Source organism: Entelurus aequoreus, linkage group LG25, assembly GCF_033978785.1.
Source record: "Entelurus aequoreus isolate RoL-2023_Sb linkage group LG25, RoL_Eaeq_v1.1, whole genome shotgun sequence".
Classification (NCBI taxonomy): domain Eukaryota; kingdom Metazoa; phylum Chordata; class Actinopteri; order Syngnathiformes; family Syngnathidae; genus Entelurus; species Entelurus aequoreus.
The window spans coordinates 31,632,500-31,649,070 of record NC_084755.1 but is presented as its reverse complement, the minus strand read 5'-3'; the positions used below and the strand labels follow the sequence as shown (position 1 = coordinate 31,649,070).

At 38.6% G+C, this 16,571-nt stretch overlaps 1 protein-coding gene across 1 annotated transcript in view; it reads left to right on the top strand.

Annotated features, from left to right (window-relative positions):
- cpt1a2b (carnitine palmitoyltransferase 1A2b) overlaps positions 1–14,785 on the top strand; it is a 110,588-nt gene extending 95,803 nt beyond the window's left edge. Inside the window, exons 18-21 of the mRNA XM_062036642.1 lie at positions 7,192–7,347; positions 7,485–7,598; positions 7,676–7,768; positions 14,139–14,785. Coding sequence (XP_061892626.1) covers positions 7,192–7,347; positions 7,485–7,598; positions 7,676–7,768; positions 14,139–14,261 — 486 coding nt within the window. The 3' untranslated portion in view covers positions 14,262–14,785. The remainder of the gene's footprint in view (positions 1–7,191; positions 7,348–7,484; positions 7,599–7,675; positions 7,769–14,138) is intronic.
- Positions 14,786–16,571: the final 1,786 nt, after the last annotated feature.

Sequence of the window (16,571 nt, the reverse complement as noted above, 5' to 3'; positions counted from 1 at the left end):
TGTAATATATTATATAACTTATGCTGAAATTGGGGAATATGCCCTCCGTGGGTGAGTCAGCATCTGAAATTCCTTGCTCTAAAGCAGACCTGGGCAAATTAAGGCCCGGGGGCCCATGCGGCCCGTTGTGCTTTTCAATCTGGCCCGCCGGACATTCCCAAATAATTGTTTTAGATGTTTAAGATGTAAAGTGTAGCTGCCATTATGATGTGCAGTGATGTTTTCTAATGACCGGAAGTCTTCAACTATACTAAGTCTTTCAATGCTTGGAATGTGCATCATATACTAGTTACTATGGTCATCTAATTAGTTACCATGGTCATCTAATTACTTACTATGGTCATCTAATTACTTACTATGGTCACTATGATATGAGGTAAATGATAAATGGGTTATACTTGTATAGCGCTTTTCTACCTTCAAGGTACTCAAAGCGCTTTGACAGTATTTCCACATTCACCCATTCACTCACACATTCACACACTGATGGCGGGAGCTGCCATGCAAGGCGCTAACCAGCAGCCATCAGGAGCAAGGGTGAAGTGTCTTGCCCAAGGACACAACGGACGTGACTAGGATCGTAGAAGGTGGGGATTGAACCCCAGTAACCAGCAACCTTCCGATTGCTGGCACGGCCACTCTACCAACTTCGCCACGCCGTCTGTTTTTTTTCACTGTTTGTTGCATTTTGGTTGCGTTTCGGTTGATTTTAAAATATGTTGTCAATGTTCAGTGTTTTATCATTCATAGTTAATATTGTAAATCCCACATTCTTTATTTTCATGCACATTCTGGGTGTCTCATTCAGTAAAAAAAAAAATTCTAATTCCATTCCGTTTTTTAAGGCGGTCTGTCATAACGTTTTTAGCTTTCAATCATTGTGAGGTTTTGTATTAGTGTTCCTAAAAATAGATATACCGGCCCCCAGATACACTTTTTTTATCTAAATCTGGCCCCCCGAGTAAAATAATTGCCCAGGGTTGCTCTAAAGGGATAGATCCATACCCCCTACCCCGCTTTAGGCCCAATACCATTATATGCAAAGAGTAATTGGGACTAGGGATGATGTTCGAAACCGGTTCTCCCGGTTGTTCGATAAGAAAAAAAACATTCGATAAGAAAAGAACCGATTCCATGTACGCGAATCCCTTTTTGAGAACCGGTTCCCGTTATCGAGGCCACTATAGTAAAGGAAAAGAGTTGGTTCTCTATTCGAATCCCTGGGAACGAATCCCGTCCCACAGGAAATGCCCTGTGGGACATTACAGGAAATGACGTAGCTCAGTCATTAGACTGAGCTACGTCATTAGACTGAGCTACGTCATTTCCTGTGATGTCAAACAAGCAGCAAAAATAATGGACCGGAAAAAACGCCTCAAGGCATGGCTATTCACCTATAGTGATCACAGAGACAGGTTGTTTTTGTGTTACTGTATATATTTGTTTTTCTGAAAAATTCCACTTAATATACTTTGGGTAACAACAGTCAATATTTATTTATTTAATTTTTTTAGGGGGGGTAACAGTCAATATTTATTTTTTTATTTTATTTTATTTTTTTCTTATAAAATTAAAGTGAGCTTTTGTTAAACCAAATATTGTGTTTTTTTCCATATACAACAACCTATCTGGATTCGATAAGAGAATCGATAAGGAATCAGTTCGATAAGAGGATTCGATAATGGGCTCGAACTCGATAATTTCTTATCAAACATCATCCCTAATTGGGACACACGCAAAATTTACGGATAGGGCTATAAAGTAGGGCGGGGGAGTGTATTGTGACTGGCTCTAGGAAATAATCTAAAACCGAGGTGTCCATAGTCTTGCTATAGACGGCTCTGACTAGCCGTATGAGGTGATTCTTTCAGATACATATAAAAGTATAAAGTGAACAAAAGAGACTTCTCATTTACAACTTTTTCCTAAACCGCCCTTAGAAGCTAATAAACACGGTAGAGATTGGATTGTTTCGTGAGGTCCCCAGTTCTGGTGCTGTGACAAGACATCAAACTTGACCATACTTGCCAACTCTCCCGTTTTTAGCGGGAGAATCCCGGTATTCAGCGCCTCTCCCGACAACCTCCCGGCAGAGATTTTCTCCCGACAAACTCCCGGTATTCAGCCGGAGCTGGAGGCCACGCCCCCTCCAGCTCAATGCAGACCTGAGACTGAGTGGGGACAGCCTGTTCTCACGTCCGAATTCCCACATTATAAACAGCTTGCCTGCCCAATGAACGGAGAAGTTAAACAGGACAATACTGCCATCTAATGGATAGCCAACGGTACACTGAAATTCAAGTATTTTTTTTTTTCTATGTAAATAAAATAAATATATATATATATATATATATATATATATATATATATATATATATATATATATATATATATATATATATATATATATATATATATATATACAGCTAGAATTCACTGAAAGTCAAGTATTTCATACATACATATATATATATGAAATATATATGAAATACTCGAGTTGGTGAATTCTAGCTGTAAATAACCACGCTCCCAACCACGCCCACGACTCCCCCCCCCCCCCCCGCAACTTAACGCCACCTCCATTCCATGAAGGGGGCTTAATGTCTGACAATTCTCCTTGGTTGATAGTCAAATCAGACTTCTCCAAATCGAATCTTTGACTATTTGATGACAGCCCTAGTTCAATTATCCATTGAATGCATCATTTATGTGTACTTTGCATTGTTTTCTGCATGAAAAACTATAATTACTCGAGGGGTTTCTTAGAATAGTCCCCTTTTCAACAATTCAATTCGGTGGTGTCTATTTGAAGTGTCAAGACGTCGGATATTGTACCCCAAGGCATTGAACGCCCTTCCTCCCTCCAGTGGATGTGTTGGAGGGGTGTGCGCCGCTTGTGTGTAGCTTCCATTAGTTCCCTCGGACAGGAAGCCTCCCTCGCTAGTTCCCTCCGACAACAGTCACGGTCGTCTTCTTGGCGCTCTGCCATAGCCGAAGTCAAAGACCTCACTTAACTATTCATGCTGTGTTTATTTCTTTTTCTGAGTGTTTTTACCCTTTTCTTTGCGGTGGAAAAAGTCGCAAATAAGATCAGTTTATTTGTGGGGATTCCCATTCTAGCATACATCACATGAACAAAGATAAGACCTTCTGGAGGAAAGTTCTGTGGTCAAATGAAACAAAAATTGAGCTGTTTGGCCACAATACCCAGCAATGTGTTTGGAGGAGAAAAGGTGAGGCCTTTAATCCCAGGAACATCATACCTACCGTCAAACATGGTGGTGGTAGTATTATGCTCCGGGCCTGTTTTGCTGCCAATAGAACTGGTGCTTTACAGAGAGTAAATGGGACAATGAAAAAGGAGGATTACCTCCAAATTTTTCAGGACAACCTAAAATCATCAGCCCGGAGGTTGGGTCTTGGGCGCAGTTGGGTGTTCCAACCAGACAATGACCCCAAACACACGTCAAAAGTGGTAAAGGAATGGCTAAATCCGGCTAGAATTAAGGTTTTAGAATGGCCTTCCCAAAGTCCTGACTTAAACGTGCGGACAATGCTGAAGAAACAAATCCATGTCAGAAAACCAACAGATTTAGCTGAACTGCACCAATTTTGTCAAGAGGAGTGGTCAAAAGTTCAACCAGAAGCTTGTGGATGGCTACCAAAAGCGCCTTATTGCAGTAAAACTTGCCAAGGGACATGTAACCAAATATTAACATTGCTGTATGTATACTTTTGACCCAGCAGATTTGGTCACATTTTCAGTAGACCCATAATAAATTCATAAAAGAACCAAACTTCATGAATTTTTTTGTGACCAACAAGTATGCACTGCAAAAAGTCAGTGTTCAAAAACAAGAAAAAAAATTACAAAAATTAGGGGTATTTTATTTGAACTAAGCAAAATTATCTGCCAATAGAACAAGAAAATTTGGCTTGTCAAGACTTTCCAAAACAAGTAAAATTAGCTAACCTCAATGAACCCAAAAATACCTTAAAATAAGTATATTCTCACTAATAACAACTGTACTACTATATGAGTACGTATTTTCTATTGTTTCATTGAAAATAAAACAGCAAAGTCCATTTGGCTGTCATCTGTTTTAATATGAGACACAATTGTGTCAAAGTCATGATTTTTTTTTTCATGCTTGAAATAAGAAATTGTTACTTTAAAAAAGTAGTTTTATACTTGTGAGTGTTGATGACACAGCTTTGCAACAGTTGATATTCTAGTTTCAAGCATGTTTTACTCAATATAGGTAATCAAATCTCAGCAACAAGCTGTAATATCTTACTGAGATAATTTAGGACCAAAACCCTTAAAACAAGTAAAACACTAACATAAAATCTGCTTAGTGAGAAGAATTATCTTATCAGACAGAAAAAAAGCAAATATCACCCTAATTTGAGATATTTAATCTTACTTAGATTTCAGTTTTTGCCGTATGTGCTCCAATCACTCTATAACAAAAAAATTAAAGTTGTAGAATTTATTGGAAACTCAAGACAGCCATGACATTATGTCCTTCACAAGTGTATGTAAACTTTTGACCACGACTGTAAGTAAAAGAAAGTCCTAAATTATTCTATTTTCAAATGTTTTGTGTTAACATTTTTTTGGGTGTGTTGAACGGATTATTTGGTTTTTATATTGGTTCGCATTTCCACAGACCCTTTGAAATTGATTAATAAGAAAGAGCGAGGTATCTTGACCAGGGCCGTAATCAGGATTTGACAAATACCTAGGTCAAAAATTGGTGGTCCAAGAGAAGCTTTGAAAGGCTGAAATCATGGTATCCCAGCACCCTATTCCATATAAATAATATTATCATGAGCAACACAGCTAACAATCCACTTTTTTAATTACTATGCTGAAGATTAGCATATAAAACGTACATTTAAAAACTTAACACCGTTGTAACTCCGACATTGAATTGAACTCACAACTTTCTATTTTATAATGTTGGTCCTAGAGACACTCCCCTTAGGAGTCAACAGGAGTTTTAGGGAGAAATCTGTCTTCATATTGTAATCAGTGACAGAGCATGGTGTGGCCAGGAAAACGTTTGGGGTAAAATTTAATCTGAAGCGTCTTGTCATTCAATACTTAACATTTGACATGTGCTTCTTCACACGGATAGCGGAGCCCTACGCACAGCGCGTGTTCTGTGTTTAGGACCGGGCAGCACCTGACTGACATGATAGCAGTATTATACCGACAGAGTTTCACATCAATTTTATTCAAGTAAAGCAAACAACAGCAACGTTAGTATAATTTAGTGTTAAGGTTATCCTGACTGTTTTTTTAGATCGGATGTTAAAAGTAAAAGTGGACTTCATTCCGTTAGGTTGTAGCAGGACCAAAGATTGTATATTAACAGAGAATTATCATTTCATTTTTTCATTTTGTTTATTTATTTATTTCAGGCAATGACATAAAAAAGTAAAAAGTTGACAACACATAATAATATAAATTAATATAGTGCAAATTAATATAGTGCAAAGGTAATGTATAGTATGTAATGCATGATTGTCCAGTTTTGCCTGAAAGGGAGTGGGAAGAAGATAATTTATTTAATCCCACCCCCAGTTCTCCATTCAGTGATTATTCACATGAGTTCACTGTTACTTTGTTCAAGGATTATAATACAGATGTTTTATCATAGTGGCGTTACCACAGGTAAAAATAATTATTACACTGTAACAATAATTTGTATCAACAATGTAGGAATAATGAATATACCAACAATGGTAGTAGACAACATAGCAATAATGGTAATAGACAACATGGCAACAATGGTAAGGAAACATTGAGCACATGTTAACACTTTGAGACAGAGTACAGCAGCAGGTCAAATTAAAGACCCTCGTCTCTATATTTGAACCAGACCCCATGTTTGTATAATAGTTTAAATCGATTAATAGTTTGGCATTGCTTGTGTTGTAAGTCCAGTTTGTTCCATAGTTTTACTCCGCATACAGACACACAAAAACGTTTACGAGTGGTTTGAGCTCTCGGCAATGAGAAATATCCAAAGCCTCTCAAGTTATGAGCCTGCACTCGTCTTTTAAAAAAAACTTTGTAAATTAGGCGCCAATAATTTGTTAAATGCTTTATATAAGATTATTAATGTATTATATTTAACAAGGTCATCAAATTTGAGCAACTTTGATTGCATAAACAGATTATGAGTATGTTCTAAATAACCAACGTTGTGAATGATCCGCACTGCTCTTTTCTGTAACATGATCAGAGGATGAATTGTGTTGTGGTAAGTATTTCCCCATACTTCAACACAGTATGTAAGGTATGGCAGTACCAAGGTGCAGTATGGAGTACGGAGTGCATTTTCATTGAGGTATAGTTTTGCTTTGTTTATAATTGAGAGGCTTTTGGAGATTTTTGTTTTAATGTGTCTGACATGAGGTTTCCATGATAGTTTACTATCAATTATTACTCCCAAAAATGTATTCTCATTTACGATTTCAATTTGGGTACTATCGATACTTATTTTCTGTTCAGACGTTAAGTTGCGATTTCCAAACGTCACTGTCTTAGTTTTATTTATATTCAAAGATAATTTATTTGTGTCCATCCATTTTATTACTGTTTAGTTCTGTGTTTACTGTATTTATGAGCTCATTATAGTCATCACTACTGTAGAATATATTTGTGTCGTCTGCAAATAGTATACATTTCAGTACTTTAGATGTATTAAACATATCATTAATATATACATTAAGCAGTTTTGGCCCCAACACGGACCCTTGGGGGACACCACAAGCAATGCCAAGAGTATCAGATAAAAATTGACCCATTTTTACAAACTGTACCCTCCCTGTTAAATAACGTTTTAACCAGTCACCAGCCAGACCCCTAATTCCATATCTTCCCATTTTATCTAGTAGAATTGAATGATTAATGGTATCAAAGGCTTTCTTTTGATCAATAAAAATACCAACTGCATATCTTCATAGATCGACCGCGTTGCGATGTACAGCGCACAGGATGTCCTACACAAAGATTTGCAGTCAGTCATATCTTCTTTTTGTCACTTAAAAAAATACATGAACTATGTGTCTTCAATGGTCGTTACAGCCATGATCTTGACTACATAGTCTATCAAAGTGACAGTCTAATATTGCTGGTGATGTTATGTTGTGATCGGCGTGTTTTTGTATGCACAGACAGCAGAACACTGTTGCCGCCTTTTCAGACTGGCTTCAGAGAGGCACCAGAATCTTTATCGCCTGGCAATGACTGGAGCAGGAATTGACCGACACCTCTTCTGCCTTTATGTCGTCTCTAAATATTTGGGAGTGGAGTCACCCTTCCTCAAAGAGGTGATAATCTCATTGTCTGTAGATATTATGTACATTTCTAGTAACGATGTCTGGAAGCACTTGATGATTCAGATGTGAGTACGAATGCATCTTGTGTCATTTAAAACATCAGTCTCTTTCTTCTTGGGACAATCTAGGTTTTGTCAGAGCCTTGGCGCCTCTCCACCAGTCAGACACCAGTTCAGCAGTTGGAGTTGTTTGACCTGAAGAATAACCCTGAATTCGTATCGCTTGGCGGAGGCTTCGGACCTGTAAGGATGACACACTTATTTTTCTTGTCTCGTTGGATCCTAATGTGCCACTGGCAACTCCCTCTGGGATCCTTTAGGTTGCTGATGATGGTTACGGCGTTTCTTATATCATCGTGGGCGAGGACATGATCAACTTCCACGTGTCGTCCAAGTACTCCTGTAGTGAGACTGTAAGTCATTTCTATCCTTTTTATCTGTGATACATCTGCCATTATCGCTTTTGTTTCACTGTTGCTAATTCCAGCTGGTCTGTTGAAGGCATTTGTATCAGATGTGTCTCAATGGTGTAATATTGCAGTATATTTGCACTTTCCCTCACTTTTTTCTTTTACCATATTTTTCGGACTATAAGGCGCACTTAAATTCCCCAAATTTAAGTGCAGATCCCCAAAACACATCGCTACCCAATAGGTAAGAAAAGTTCGTTTTGCATAATGTTGCGTAACAAAACGCCAGATAATTTCTCCTAATAAGTTCAATTTGGGGGTCCTTATACACACACTATAATAACACCTGTACACTGCAAAAAGTCAGTGTTCAAAAACAAGAAAAAAAAATACAAAAATTAGGGGTATTTTATTTGAACTAAGCAAAATTATCTGTCAATAGAACAAGAAAATTCGACTTGTCAAGACTTTCCAAAACATGTAAAATTAGCTAACCTCAATGAACCCAAAAATACCTTAAAATAAGTATATTCTCATTAATAACAAGTGCACTTTTCTTGGTAGAAAACAAGACAGACCTTTTTGCTCAATATGTTGAAAAATATTCTTAAATTAAGTAAATGCTAGTGCCATTATCTTGACATGATGATATGCGCTCAGCATCATGATTTTTTTTTCATGCTTGAAATAAGAAATTATTACTTTAAAAAAGTAGTTTTATACTTGTGAGTGTTGATGACACAGCTTTGCAACAGTTGATATTCTAGTTTCAAGCATGTTTTACTCAATATAAGTCATAAAATCTCAGCAACAAGCTGTAATATCTTACTGAGATAGTTTAGGACCAAAACCCTTAAAACAAGTAAAACACTCTAACATAAAATCTGCTTAGTGAGAAGAATTATCTTATCAGACAAAAAATAAGCAAAAATCACCCTTATTTGAGATATTTAATCTTATTTAGATTTCAGTTTTTGCAGTGTATGTTGAAGCACAGTACGTCTGACTATGGTAGCAGTTATCACGGATGTTCTGATGCCGATACCGGTATCGGATTAAGCGCCGATACGGCACTTTTTGGAGGTATTGGTATTGGCGAGTACTTGTAAATACATCTTTGATACCATACAAATATGTATTTTTTAAAAGAACCTCTGGTCTACAACCTAAATAGAACGCACCCAAGCGGTGAAGTCCGCTTGCATGCTATTGATGCTACACGGAAATTATTTCTTCTTCGCCAGAAACGGAAGACCAAAGCAGCGAGCGCAACCAAAGCAAACATGTCGTCGGTGTGGCAATATTACAAACTTGAGCCGCCAACAAGTCGATTGCAACATGCAAACGTTGCAATATCTCTTGTTTCGAGAGGTGGGACACAAGCTAAAGCTAACGAGGCGGGACAAAAACAACAACAAACCCACGAGAATCACAATGTACAGACGGCATTTGTGGTAAACTAATGGAATTCCTAGTATTGGATGATCAACCACTCTTAAGTATTGAAGAATGTAGAATTTCGCTGCTTAATGGAGTATATCAGGGCTATTCAACTACATAATGACGAGTTCCGCAGTTTTAAGAGCCCAAAGTCTCAGGGGCCGAACATCAAAATTTGAAGGTTTCTTTAGAAAGTGCCTTCGCAGGTTATATTCCTTTGAGACTGTGTTTGCTTATTTACAAAGTAAACACATCAGCTTTCACTCCGCACATTGAATTAATTCATGATTCTTCCATTGCTACTCGTTTCCAGCGTGTGCAGCTCGACAGCAAGTTTAGCTGATTGATGTTTCTTCTTTTTAATTATTTTTCTTCCTCAGTTTTAGTTTTTTATACGTCTTCCTGAAAATATAAACATTACAAAACTATAACATCGCTTGTGTATTTTACATAAATAATGTCCATTGTGCATGTTACATAAATAAAATATAATACTGTATTTTTCGGAGTATAAGTCGCACCGGCCGAAAATGCATAATAAAGAAGGAAAAAAATATATATAAGTCGCACTGGAGTATAAGTCGCATTTTTGGGGGAAATTTATTTGATAAAACCCAACACCAAGAATAGACATTTGAAAGGCAATTTAAAATAAATAAAGAACAGTGAACAACAGGCTGAATAAGTGTACGTTATATGAGGCATAAATAACCAACTGAGAACGTGCCTGGTATGTTAACGTAACATATTATGGTAAGAGTCATTCAAATAACTATAACATATAGAACATGCTATACGTTTACCAAACAATCTGTCACTCCTAATCGCGAAATCCCATGAAATCTTATACGTCTAGTCTCTTACGTGAATGAGCTAAATAATACTATTTGATATTTTACAGTAATGTGTTAATAATTTCACACATAAGTCGCTCCTGAGTATAAGTCGCACCCCCGGCCAAACTATGAAAACAACTGCGACTTATAGTCCGAAAAATACGGTACACACAGCAAACATTGCACAAATGTGGTGTAACACAATTCAACTTAAAGTGTAGCTTTATCGCTCTCTGCCGGTCAAATTCAGCGCTACATGTATTTAAACAGTTTTGATCGGCAGAGTTAAACAGCCAAAAACAACACGACCACATATTCAGCAATTTCAATACATTCATACTTTGTTGTTTAGTTGCCGTTAAATCTGATGTTTGCAATTTTATTCAGATTTTTTTGCCATCTTTTTCTACTTACCCACTGCTGCTTCATTGTGACACATATGCTCCTATAGATATTTGGAGCAGTGATTTCACGTCTTTATCAGTGATTAGCTTAACAGCCCATTGGGTCAGCCAGGAGGCTTCGTCGTTTACTCGTTTAAGTGCTGTTTTGCATGCCAGTAAATTCCGTGGGACAAACACTGCCGTGTCTATTGCTGAGAAAGTCGCCATGATGCTCGACAAATTATATATATATATATATATATATATATATATGTATATATCGGAGTAATGATGTCGAACAGGTATTTGGTATCGGCAGCTCCCTTAATCCAAAGTATCGGATCGTAATGAAAAAAATAGTATCGGAACATCCCTAGCAGCAATGCTCCATGTTCCTTTAAGCGGGTGCAGCTTAGTATCTTACCAAAGTCGTACACGATTACATTTGGACGGATTTTTGAGCGCTGTGTGAAATGTTCTATATTCTCAATGAAACATCAACGTTTTGGTTTTGCTTGCTTATGGGTACTTGCTCACGTCATTTATTTAACAGGCGTCAACCTGCAATCCACACATATCTCTTATGTGTGACTGCCATCTACTAGTCACACTTATCATTACACCTTGTACCAATTCAAAATGCTTCAAGGTCGATAAGCACAACCAGAATTATTACGTGCATTAGGCACACCAGGTTATAAGGCGCATTAAAGTATTTTAAGTGCGCTGTGTCGTTAAAAAAAATACGGTATATATTTTTTAAGCTTCTCTTTTACCGTATTTTTCGGATTATAAGTCACAGTTTTTTTCATAGTTTGGCCGGGGGTGCGACTTTACTTTGGAGCGACTTATGTGTGAAATTATTAACACATTACTGTAAAATATCAAATAATATTATTTATCTCATTCACGTAAGAGACTAGGCGTATATCAGCAATCGTCACACACACACACGTCAACCAATAAAAATTTGGCGGGGGCGGGTCATGGCAGAAGTGCATTGTGAAAAAAAAGATTCTACCTGCTACTGCTTCCGTACCTATGAAAATTGATCATTTGAACATTGGCGGTAACTTATAAAAACTGAGCAGGGCTGAACAAAAATGGCACCGATTGTTTGGTAAACGTATAGCATGTTCTATGTTATACCGTATTTTTCGGACTATAAGTCGCAGTTTTTTTCATAGTTTGGCCGGGGGTGCGACTTATACTCAGGAGCGACTTATGTGTGAAATTATTAACACATTACTGTAAAGTATCAAATAATATTATTTAGCTCATTCACGTAAGAGACTAGACGTATAAGATTTCATGGGATTTAGCGATTAGGAGTGACAGATTGTTTGGTAAACGTATAGCATGTTCTATATGTTATAGTTATTTGAATGACTCTTACCATAATATGTTACATTAACATACCAGGCACGTTCTCAGTTGGTTATTTATGCCTCATATAACATACACTTATTCAGCCTGTTGTTCACTATTCTTTATTTATTTTAAATTGCCTTTCAAATGTCTATTCTTGATGTTGGGTTTTATCAAATTAATTTCCCCAAAAAATGCGACTTATACTCCAGTGCGACTTATATATGTTTTTTTCCTTCTTTATTATGCATTTTCGGCCGGTGCGACTTATACTCCGGAGCGACTTATACTCCGAAAAATACGGTAGTTATTTGAATGACTCTTACCATAATATGTTACGTTAACATACCAGGCACGTCCTCAGTTCATTATTTATGCCTTATATAACGTACACTTATTCAGCCTGTTGTTCACTATTCTTTATTTATTTTAAATTGCCTTTCAAATGTCTATTCTTGCTGTTGGGTTTTATCAAATAAATTTCCCCCAAAAATGCGACTTATACTCCAGTGCGACTTATATATGTTTTTTTCCTTCTTTATTATGCATTTTCGGACGGTGCGACTTATACTCCGGGAGCGACTTATAATCCGAAAAATACGGTATATATATTTTTTACAGTTACTAATTATATTGAATAAAAATTGCTCCTCGGCCCAAGAAGTTTTTCTGGCGTTCAGGCTTGACTCGTCCACACGTACACACAGGGAGCACGTGCACATACACAATAGCAGTCCAAAGCAAGCAACTGACAATTTGCAGTCATGTTGTTGTATAGGCAGTATATCCATCGATAGCCAACGTAAGCCAGCCAAATCACTAGGGGTGTGGGAAAAAATCGATTCGAATTCAAATCGCGATTCTCACGTTGTACGATTCAGTATCGATTCTCATTTTTCAAAAATCGATTTTTTATTTTATTTTTTTTATTAATTTTTTTTTTTTTATTAATCAATCCAACAAAATAATACAAAGCAATACCATAACAATGCAATCCAATTGCAAAACCAAACCCGACCCTCAACACTCAGAACTGCAATAAACAGAGCAATTGAGAGGAGACACAAACACGACAAAGAACAATTCAAAAGTAGTGAAACAAAAATGAATGTTATCAACAACAGTATCAATATTAGTAACAATTTCAACATAGCAGTGATTAAAAATCCCTCATTGACATTATCATTAGACATTTATAAAAATAAAAAAAATAAAAAGAACAATAGTGTCACAGTGGCTTACACTTGCATCGCATCTCATAAGCTTGACAACACACTATTTTCACAAAGATAAAATAAGTCATATTTTTGGTTCATTTAATAGTTAAAACACATTTACATTATTGCAATCAGTTGATAAAACATTGCCCTTTACAATTATAAAAGCTTTTTACAAAAATCTACTACTCTGCTTGCATGTCAGCAGACTGGGGTAGATCCTGCTGAAATCCTGTGTATTGAATGAATAGAGAATTGTTTTGAATCGGAAAAATATCGTTTTTGAATCGAAAAAATCAATTTATAATCGAATCGTGACCCCAAGAATCGATATTGAATCGAATCGTGGGACACCCAAAGATTCGCAGCCCTACAAATCACTATCATTAGCTAACAGCACACAAAGCTAAAATGTGTGTTACTTATGGGCATAGTTTATGAAAGCCGTAAGAAGTCCGTATATAACGCTTAGAACACTTTGGAAAGTTGGCACCCTCGAGGCATCTGCGCAAAGTTTGCAAACCGCCTCTTCAAGTCATAGCTAAATTGTACACTAGTCTCTCTGTCTTATTTCTTTGGTCTATGCCTCAATAGGGTCATCATGTGTGGGTCATCATTTGTTCACGAAGGGCTCAGAAAACAAACCTCCTCATCCATCCATCCATTCGAGTTAAAGTGTGATCAAATTAACTGTAAAAAGTGAAGGAGGAAGAAGTTTCACTTCCGATTCGATACCAATATCTGAGTATTGGCCAAAACCGATAACACAAATTGTGTAGTGTGGAATGTTGGAGAAAGCTTGATCAAGTGCAATTATTCTAACAGAGAACAATGGTAACATGTAATGGTGGTTCTTTGGTCAAAATGTTGCATAGATTATGTTTTACGGACCATCTTCAAGCCGCTTTCTGACCGTCTCTTCAGGATGCACCATTTTGTGGGCGGGCTCCTCTTCAACTGCGTCTTCACCCCGTCCTCTTTGTTGTAGTTTTTGGTGTTTCCATAGCGAGTCTACTGACAGATTACTATAAGAAATTGCAACAGCGTAGAATGGATAGAGGATAGAAAGCGCCAGTGAAGAAACACTGAAAATTATTTTTTCTCTCTTGTTGGTCTGTTTCCATTTTAGGATTCCCACAGGTTTGGCGCTCAGATAAAGAAAGCCTTCCAAGACCTCATGACTCTCCTCTCTGCTGACACCAAAACCCCTCCGTCGTCCAAAGCCGAGCCTCTGTCCAAGAAAGCCCTTTGAAGGTTGGGTGGATATTCTCCATGGCGTTGTTTACGTTCCCTTTTCTTCACAAGTTAATGAAGCTACATTTTGGCAATCGTTTCCCTGTGCTGTTTTAGCGCAGGAAAACTAACTTTGTTTTAACACAGCATTAGGTTCACCTGCACAAGCTAACTGGTTAGCTCCATAAGACGGGCCAAAAATGACCAACAGCTCTCGGGTAGGGATATAACGTTAAACGCTATAGTGATAAACCGCGGTACAACTCTCCACGGTGAGTATTACCGTTTTTAAATGAAAATCATCGTAAAATCGTGATTGATAACACTGATGAAATGACGGACCGGTGATACTGCTAACAGGAAAAACAATTAGGAAAATACATACCCCAATCTAAACTTGTACAAACACATTGTTGTCTCGGCAACTAAACTATTCAATGGTGTCCACTGAACGCACAGACTGTTATCGATCTATAAGCGAAGGAATAATTAAAAACAGGAAGTGAACTCGCGCATACTTGCCAACCTTGAGACCTCCAAATTCGGGAGATCGGGGGGGAGTTGAGGTGGACGGGGGCGGGGTTAAGGGGGGAGGAGTATATTTATAGCTAGAATTCACTGAAATTCAAGTATTTCTTATATATATATATATTAGAGTTGTGGGAAAAAATTTATTCGAATTCAAATCGCTATTCTCACGTTGTGCGATTCAGAATCGATTCTCATTTTATAAAAATCGATTTAAAAAAAATTCTCATTTGAAATTTTTTTATTTTTTTTTATTTTAATTTTTTTTAATTAATCAATTCAACAAAACAATACACAGCAATACCAAAACAATGCAATCCAATTACAAAACCAATCCCGACCCAGCAACACTCAGAACTGCAATAAACAGAGCAATTGAGAGGAGACACAAACACGACACAGAACAAACCAAAAGTAGTGAAACAAAAATGAATATTATCAACAACAGTATCAATATTAGTTACAATTTCAACATAGCAGTGATTAATGAACTAAGGACTCCGGTAAGAGCAGAGGAGGGGGGCTCTGTATTTACGTGCATGAGAACTGGTGCAACAACGGGACAATCATTGAACAACACTGTTGCCCGGCCGTGTAGTACATGTCTGTTAGATGTCAGCCTTTTTTTCTCCAGAGAGAGCTGTCTGTTGTTATAATCATGGCTGTGTATATTCCACCGGACGCCAAAGTAAACACAGCGCTCTCTCTTCTGCTGAACACCGTCAACGAACAGCAGCGGGCCCACCCCGACGGTGTTCATATCATAGCAGGGGATTTTAATAAGGCCAATCTGAAGACTGTACTCCCTAAGTTGTACCAGCACGTGAAGTGTTCTACAAGGGGCAAGAACACCCTGGACCACGTGTATACCAACATGAAGCACGCGTACAGAGCTACACCCCTCCCCCAGCTTGGACAGTCAGACCATCTTTCCCTCCTGCTCTCTCCTACCTACACCCCCATCAGACGCCAGGCCAGGCCCATCACAAAGACTGTTATGACCTGGCCTGACGATGCACTCCCCAAACTTCAGGACTGCTTCCAACACACAGACTGGGACCTCTTCCAACAACAGGAGCTGGAGACGGCCACAGGAACGGTGCTGGACTACATACAGTTCTGCATCGGAAATGTGTCTGTGGAAAAAAACATCCGGGTTTACCCCAACAAGAAACCCTGGATGACCAGCCAGGTCCGCACACTCCTCAGGGCCCGCACACTCCTCAGGGCCCGCGACGCAGCCTTCAGGTCAGGGGACAGGGCACTGTACAGTGCTGCTAGAGCCGACCTGAAGAGAGGGATTAAAAAAGCAAAGGCGGACCATAGGAGGTGCATAGAGTCCCATCTGTCCAGCAATAACTCACGGGAGGTGTGGCAGGGCATTCATGACATCACGAACTACAGAGGCTGCAATGTGACAACTGCGGATCAGAGTGCGACACTGGCAGAGGAGCTTAACTGTTTCTTTGCCCGTTTCGATACCCCCCAGCGACACTCATCTGCTCCAGCCCTGCCCCCGCCCCCACCGGGCTCCAGCACCACTCCACTCACTGTACAGGAGCACAGTGTCAGACGAGTGCTCCTGGCTGTGAACCCCAGGAAGGCTGCCAGACCAGACGGAGTACCTGGAAAGGTGCTCAGGGCGTGCGCCCACCAGCTCGCTCCCCCCCTCCCCAGGATCTTCAACCTCTCCCTGGCTCAGGCAGTCATCCCATCCTGCCTGAAGTCATCTACAATAATCCCGGTGCCGAAGAAGTCTCCCATCACCAGCCTGAATGATTACCGACCAGTGGCCCTCACT